The sequence below is a fragment of the Liolophura sinensis genome, chromosome 9 (assembly GCF_032854445.1).
Source record: "Liolophura sinensis isolate JHLJ2023 chromosome 9, CUHK_Ljap_v2, whole genome shotgun sequence".
Classification (NCBI taxonomy): Eukaryota; Metazoa; Mollusca; class Polyplacophora; order Chitonida; family Chitonidae; genus Liolophura; species Liolophura sinensis.
In genome coordinates, this window is record NC_088303.1 from 9,123,231 (window position 1) to 9,131,620 (window position 8,390).

The 8,390-nt window shown below is 40.0% G+C and overlaps 1 protein-coding gene across 1 annotated transcript; it reads left to right on the forward strand.

Annotated features, from left to right (window-relative positions):
• Positions 1–925: 925 nt before the first annotated feature.
• Positions 926–4,828, forward strand: LOC135475107 (phenylethanolamine N-methyltransferase-like). The gene is made up of 3 exons (XM_064754849.1): positions 926–1,073; positions 2,183–2,390; positions 4,390–4,828. The coding sequence occupies exons 1-3, from the start codon at positions 926–928 to the stop codon at positions 4,826–4,828; spliced, it is 795 nt and encodes a 264-aa protein (XP_064610919.1).
• Positions 4,829–8,390: the final 3,562 nt, after the last annotated feature.

Here is an 8,390-nt window from a genome sequence, read left to right on the forward strand (position 1 = left end):
AAAAAAACGGCTACATACTAATATGTGTTTTAATATAGCTAAAATTTGCAGTGGTGCGAGAACTGAATAATGAAAGTGTAAGATTTTTCACAATCGTTTTCTTGGCTGATCGGTTATATATTCCTTTACAAGTATTGAAATATTCGACGCTGTTTCGGCCACGGGTTTTCAAGTCACGAGGTATGTCATGGAGCATTGCGGGCCTCCGTGGCTCAGTTGGTTAGCGCGCTAGCGCAGCGTAATGACCCAGGAGTTTCTCGACCAATGCGGTCGCTGTGAGTTCAAGTCCAGCTCATGCTGTCTTCCTCTCCGGCCGTACGTGGGAAGATCTGCCAGCAGCCTGCGGATGGTCGTGGGTTTCCCCCGGGCTGTGCCCGGTTTCCACCCACCATAATGCTGACCGCCGTCGTCTAAGTGAAATATTCTTGAGTACGGCGTAAAACACCAATCAAATATATAAATCATGGAGCACTGGTTTAGTACAGGCTCTCGTGACCATAACCGCCGTCCTACAATTGACACATTCATGAGCACGGCCTTAAGCAAAAGTCCAGCAGTGTATTGGGGATAGTACGTGACATACCACGTATGTCCCAGATCTGTTACGTGCATACATATGCATATATAAAGTATCAGACTGAAACATGTCATATTAAGTGCATCATATCATATTTGGTCATCGACACCTTAACAGCTGTGGAAAATTCCATAATCGTGAACCGCAAGTAATTCTGTTACACGTGTACAAATTAATACATGGCACGTTAAGCATTGCCAAAATTTAGGAGGTCAAAGTCCAGTCAACAGTAGAGCTGTCTTACTCCGATATTTTCTAACCCAACCATTCCTATATATGCGTATGTATATATAACACCTTATAGCAGAATTGTGGCAAGCTCAGATGAGGCTCTTGTTGGTGTAAATCATGGAGAACCCAAAGTATACTGCAGACTACAGCAAGTTTGACCCAGAGGCCTACTGCAGTACTAATTTTAGAACCATTGAAGGACCGGTGGGTCAAAAGCAAATGAGACTTTTCATTTTTGATTCTCTTCAGGAAATCTATAATTCTGGTAAGTCTTTAATTTTGCGTATACTCTCCGTCATCTATAGTAATAATAGCCTACATGCACGTGTCCGTAACTAACCTCTTACCAGCCATATTGTGTTTTGTCTGGAAATCAAGCCATTACGTCAGATACATTGCAATGGAGGACAATAGCTAAATTTATTTATTTGATTAGCCTAGACTTTTTCAACCATATGGCGGCACTCTGAAAAAGTTTGGTAGCTCGGGATGTAAACAGGATGAGGAAAGTTTAAGAATGGAGGAAGCCGGAGTAAAATCACCGTCCTTCGTTAGGTAACTCATAAAACTCGTCACATAATCCCAAAGCCGATTTTGGATTTGAACACGCGACCTCTGTTATATAAGCTGACGATATTATCATTCATTCGGCGACATTTGAGGTACCGGGTCGATAGCACAGTTGGTAAAGCGTCCGCTTCGGGAGCGGTAGATGAAGGGTCAATCCTAGGTAGGGTCACACCTAAGAGGAATTTGTAATTTTCGCGCTTGGCGTTCAGCATTAAGGGGATAGTGCAACAAGTGGTTGGCCCGTATCAGTAAAATGGCTCGGGTGGGGCAACTCACTTGTCTTCGGTAAGTCGTCTCAGTGAAGCAGCAATAGATAAATTTATTTATTTGACTGGTGTTTTACGCCGTACTGAAGAATATTTCAGTTCTACGACAGCGGCCAGAATTATGGTGGGTGGAAACCTGGCACAGGACGCGGGGAAACCAACGACCATCCGCAGGTTCCTGACAGACCTTCCCACGTACGGCCGGAGAGGAAGCCAGCATGAGCTGGTCTTGAACTCACAGCGACCGCATTGGTGGGAGGCCCCTGCGTCACTACGCTGCGCTAGCGCGCGCCAGCGTGCTAACCGACTGAGCCACGGAGGCCCCAGCAATAGATAAAAGAGCGGTGGAAATCCCTCCTGCAACAAGGAGGTACATAAAATGCATAACAACACTCTACTGAAAAATTGTTAAATATGACGTTAAAGCCCAAGCACTTACTCGTCATTTGAGAGAAAAGTTGTTAAGTACGACCTAAAACCCCAAGCATTCCTTCTCATTTATAAATCTTACATATATGTTATATGTGTTTCATCTTAGGTGAAATATCCGGCGAAATGCTTCTGGACGTGGGCACCGGACCAACTGTGTATAATTTAACCAGCGCTGCTCCTCACTTCTCTAACATCTACCTCAGTGATTTTAGCGAAGTCAATCGGAACGCCGTCTGGCGGTGGCTGATAAACGATCCACAGGCCAATGACTCTTCTCACTTCTTTGAATACGTAAGCGGTCGTCAGAAAAAAGGGTAAGGAGCGTTAATATTCACAGAAAACAACTTGCACTGACCAATAACTGCTGCATGTCAGCTGCATATAAGTTGTATATAACTTTTCCAGTGCCTATAGATAAAGATTGTAAAATCGATAGTCTTGGCCTAGGAGAGGCATGTAACACATGTAGCATCTCTCTGTATTATCATCATTAGTTTGCTGTTTCGCAAGTCATATGGCGCTCTTGTCATTTGTAGCATCTGTTATATTCTATTTCTTATATTAGAGAATCGCCTATATTCAGCTGCCCGTAAAATCAGTCATACTTGCTACCAAAATTGCCTTTAGTTAGTGACACGAAACATCGCAAGCTCTACACATTGATATGTTGGAAGTTCATAGTCTTGCAATGGACATCAAAATAAAACACTTTTTCTAATTCATAATATTGAACTTCATAAGATTAGTTTCGTCACCAAGAACTCATTGCCTTGGGTGACGTCATAATTATTTAAAAAACAGTGACATGCTGGGGAATGGGCGTGGAGAGTAATTTGTTTCACAATAGGTACATCAACATGCGGTAAGAACAAACAGTACTCAGTAACACATCCTACACGACACCCTCAGTTAATAGACTACATTGTTTTTTTATAACAAAATGTCCTAACATCCAGCTTTAAAACCATACTTCTGTGAGATAATATACTACAACAGATAAAATTATATTCATTTACTAAGGTTATATTATACCAAAACGTGTAAACAATTTCAAATATGGCAGAGGCAGAAACAGGGTTTACAGTAAGATCGATAGCAATTTAGGAAACTGGTGTTGCCCTCCGTCAAAACATGTTGAACTCCGCCCAGTATCCAGCATGGCACTGGTTTTTGAATAATTATAACGTCTTTTGGATGCAATGGGTTTTTGCAATCGAAATGGGGCTTATGAATTTTAACATTATGAATTAGAAAAAATGTTCTAACTTCATTTTTACAGGTGTAGAGCCTTCGTTGTTACCTAAGCAGAGCTTCTTCATTCTTCCAAAACGTCGTACTCAACAATTTTTCAGTCATTTGACGACGAAGGAATCATTATGGTGCATGTGCCTCCTTGTTGCAGGACGGATTTCCACCGCTCTTTTATTTAGTGCTGCTTCACTGAGACGACTTACCGAAGGCAAGTAAGCCGCCCCGCCCGAGCCATTATACTGATACGGGTCAACCAGTCGTTGCACTATCCCCTTTATGCTGAACGCCAAGCGAGGAAGTTACAACTTCCTCTTTTAAAGTCTTAGGTGTGACTCGATCAAGGATTGATCCTGGATCTACCGGTCTCGAAGCGGACGCTCTACCAACTGTGCTGTCCGGGCACTATCCGGTGTGTGCTTCGTCGTCATGCAGCAAATCATGAGCTCAATGTTCAGACGTTTAACGGATGAAAATTCTATAAAAGAACATCATTCTGTCAAGAGTTCCAGTAAACATTTGATGTAATTGTCTGTTATAGTAAACATTTGATGTAATTGTGTGTTGCCGTAAAACATTTCATGTAATGTCTGGTATGGTATATATTTAATGTAATTGTCTGTTATAGTATACATTTGATGTAATTGTCTGTTACCGTAAACATTTGATGTGATTGTCTGTTACAGTCAACCTTTGATGTAATTGTCTGTTACAGTAAACAGTTGATGTAATTGTCTGTTAGTCGACATTTGATATAATTGTAACAATCAACATCCGATTTTATATACGACTATAAATCTTTAGCTGCGGCTATATAAGCAGCTCTGTAAGTCAATCTTTTTGTCTGCCGGTCGGCCAGTCAAATTTTAACATCATGACTTTTCATCAATCATTCATTTATGGAGGGCCTGAGTGCAATTAAGACGGCACGAAATGGGCCTCTACATATTGAGGGATCTCGCACCTATTGTTATTTTACAATTGTTCTAATTACACTTTCGTTGTGATTTTTCCTTGCCGCGATGGCAGTTATAAAGTAACTTCTGCTTGTGCATCTGTTCTCAGAACTGCTTCCTCATGCTTGGAAGACGACTTACGCAGCCGGATCAAAGGTATTCTACATTGCGACATGACGCAACCAAACCCTTTGTTTCCATCGATGTTTCCCCCATTTGACGCCATCAGCTCGAGTCTTTGCCTCGACGTTGTTCCCTCTGGTACCTTGGTCGGCTACCAAGCAGCGGCGAAGAATGTAACGTCACTTCTCCGTCCCGGGGGTTGGGTGGTCCTGGTTGGCTCATTGGGCTGTAACTTTTACCGCTTCGGTAATTGTCGATATCCTGCTATTCCAATGACGTCATCAAATCTAAAGCAAATCTGGACGGATATCGGGTTCACGATAAAAGTTTGGAAGCAATACGACATGACTGAAGCGGACATGGCTGTTAACCAAACTTCTGATTCAAAAGGAATGTTTTGTATGGCTGCTAAGAAAGAAAACTGATCAGTATCCCCCCCACACTTCGTCAATTCGATTGTAGTCCTTAACCAGTACTGTGAATCAAAAGTATAAAATTTTATTCAGAGTATAGGTTATAGGCTAAAGGCTATGTTTTATTATCGCTATTACCACCCTGTAAGTGTGAACGTATAATTATGAAAAGGAAAATTATTACAGGGCTTAACACTATGAACTATACGTTTCATGCTTGGATCGCTTTTATGGGCATGCGTAATGTAAATAAGTTTGATAAACGTGTTCATCTGAATGGGGTTATTTATACATGAGGAAACTGTTTCCGAAAACAATAGCCAGGTGCGTTCAGCTATAAAGCATGGTCACCAGTTGTGGTGTAGTTTACACACTGGAACAGATTGGATCAAAATGTGTAACCTACAGTAACTTTCCATGTCCTACTACCATGTGTAACGTACAGTTTTCTATGTTCTACCACCATGTGTAACTTGTGCTTTTCTATGTTTTACCACCATGTTTACCGCACGCTTTTCAGTTTCTACTACCACGTTAAGTTACAGTTTTCTATGTTCTACCACCATGCGTAACTTAACATTTTCTATGTTCTACAAACAAGTTTAAGTTACGATTGTCTATGTTCTACCACCTTGTGTAACTTACGCTTCTCCATATTCTACTACCATTTGTAATTAGCACTTTTCTAGTTTCTACCACCATGCGTAACTTACGCTTTTCTCTGTTCTACCATCATGTGTAACTTACGCTTTTCTATGTTCTCCCACCGTGTGTAATCAGCACTTTTCTATTCTCTACCACCATGTGTAACTTTTCTATTTTCTACGATCATGTGTAATTTACCCTTTTCTATGATCTATCATCATGTATAACTTATTTTTAATGTTCTACCACCATATGTAAATTGCGCTTTTTTATGTTCTACCGCAATGTATAACTTACAGTTTTCTGTGTTCTACCACCATGTGTAACTTACTGTTTTCTGTGTTCTACCAACATGTGTGACTTACCCTTTTCTATGTTCTTCCAACATGTGTAACTTAACATTTTCTATGTTCTATCAACAATAGTAAGTTACGTTTATCTGTGTTCTACCGCAATGTTTAACTTAGCTTCTCCATGCTCTATTACCATGTGTAACTAGTACTTTTCTATATTCTACCACCATGTGTAATTTACATCTTTCTGTGTTCTACCATCATGTTTAACTTATGCTTTCTACGTTCTATCACCATGTGTAGCTTACACTTTTCTGTGTTCTACCACCATGTGAAACTTATGCTTTTCTATGTTCTACCACCATGTGTAACTTATGCTTTTCTATGTTCTATCAGCATGTTTAACTTATGCTTTTCTGTTTTCTACCACCATGTGAAACTTATGCTTTTCTATTTTCTACCACCTTGTGTAAGTGATGCTTTTTTATGTTCTACCAGCATGTTTAACTTATGATTTTCTATGTTTTACCAGCATGTTTAACTTACGCTTTTCCATGTTCTACCGTAATGTATAACGTACGCATTTCTATGTTCTACCAACATGTTTAACTTGTGCTTTTCCATGTTCTACCGTAATGTGTAACGTACGCATTTCTATGTTCTACCGTCTTGTGTAACGTACTTTTCTCTGTTCTACCGTCATGTGTAACTTACGCTTTTGTCTGTTCTACCACCATGTGTAACTTACGCTTTTCTATGTTCACCATTGTGTGTAACTTACGCTTTTGTCTGTTCTACCACCATGTGTAACTTACGCTATTCTATCTTCTACCACCGTGTGTAATCAGCACTAATAGGGATTGTACGCTTTTGTACTGGCTACTGTACCTAGAAGCAATGGGATTAATTAGACCTGCTGTCTGTTAGTAATATCTGGGTACATGGTATTAATTTGTAATTTGGAAGTACCCTTAGAGTAAAAACGACACAATGGCGTTTAGCATGACCACACTCAACTTATGTGTACCAAACAACGTGTCTGCCTACAGAGATGGCGTACAGACACGTACACAAATGCACAGCTGATATATTAAAGTTGAAGAAACAAACTGAAATAAGAGTAAAATGTCTAAAAAAAGTATAGGCTAATGTATAATACTGCTTTGATTCAAGACAAACCTAATGCACGTTCACGGCCGATACCAACTCTCACACAGTGTGAAGGGCAAGAAAAATGCCGTGTTAGTTGACCAGTAATAATGCATTCAACAAAAAAGTGCTAAAATGTTGAAGGACAAATTTTCGGTGGAACAACACGGGTCACTTAAATCATTATCCTCTGTCTGCACAAATTGCATCAGGCGAGCAAGACAACATGACATCATTAAAAGATATGACGTCATTAAGTCTCCAAGGGCTGGATTGGCTGCACCCGGTAGCCCATGCAATGTTACCTGTGTGGATGTACCATCCAGACCAAGCACATTAGGGGACAGCCCAAGGGCGATACTAGATTGTCGTATTCAGTTTCCACTCATTCAAAGTTAATGTGTCCCCCCGAGACGTACATGGGGTCTAAAGAGTAAGGAACCGAAAACTTGACAAAAACTTGAAAAGATTAGAGGTCAGTGCACCGAGTTTAAGGGTCGTGGTTCTAAGTGTAACATTAAGGCCTCTACAGTTCTAAATGTAACACTGAGGCTTCCACTTTTAGGTTAGTGACAGATGAGCGTCTCTGGCGAAATTTTTTCACTATGCTAAAGAGCCCCGAAAAAGGCCGTATAGGCCTATGTGATCGACAAATTTTAAAATTCCTAATATAATCTTGCACTCTCTCTAAATACCCATTTCTGTCACCAATTGATCATTATGCTTGATAACGGTATTAATACCTACATGTATCCCGAATCGTCGCTCACTGAATAAATAGTAGCTGTGATTCATATATTTGCTATGTTTTCCAACACAACTTCTAAATGCCACTGAAAAAGTCAACGCGTTATTTGTTAAAACCAAAGAGAATCTAGCTATAAATTGTACAGCCAAAGCTGTCTATCCCGAAAGAAGACATTCCTGGTTTATTGATAATTATCGATTTCGAAAAAGAGTTTGACTCAGTCTCTTGGACCTTCCTAGGAAGAGTTCTAGAAATATTTATCTTCGGTATGTCGATAAGGAATTGGGTCAAAGTGACGTACAGATGTGTATATCTCTTGATTTAAATTAGTCAACTGTTTGGATCAATATTTTTAGTTATTTTTTCTCTATGACTGTTGATAAAAAATATCGGAAAATGTGCAAGTGTGCCAGAAGAAAAAAAAAACGGGAAGTTAATGTGTCGTTCTCTCTGTTAATATGGGCATTCATGAACGTTGCCTTGTCGCCTAACAAGGTCCTGTCACAGGATGACGTTCTGCTTATATAGCTTGGTTCTTTGTAGACAAACTTTTTTTTTTTTTTTACTAAAACATACTTTTCATAAACCCATCAAGTAAAGGTGGATAGAAACTTATCGGCATTTTGAAAGCTGTAAAATACAGGTAGCTCATGGAAGAAGTAGCGACGATGGACAGTTAAATGTGGTTAAGAATGATGTTAGTCTTGGTTCATCACGTGCTCTCTTGTACACCTGTAGT

What these genes read in the sequence shown, in the direction of transcription:
- LOC135475107 (XM_064754849.1), top strand. Translation starts at nt 926, where the DNA reads ATGGAGAACCCAAAGTATACTGCAGACTACAGCAAGTTTGACCCAGAG. An exon ending in TCAGGAAATCTATAATTCTG is followed by an intron (nt 1,074 to 2,182) that starts GTAAGTCTTTAA and finishes GTTTCATCTTAG; the next exon opens with GTGAAATATCCGGCGAAATG. An exon ending in AGCGGTCGTCAGAAAAAAGG is followed by an intron (nt 2,391 to 4,389) that starts GTAAGGAGCGTT and finishes ATCTGTTCTCAG; the next exon opens with AACTGCTTCCTCATGCTTGG.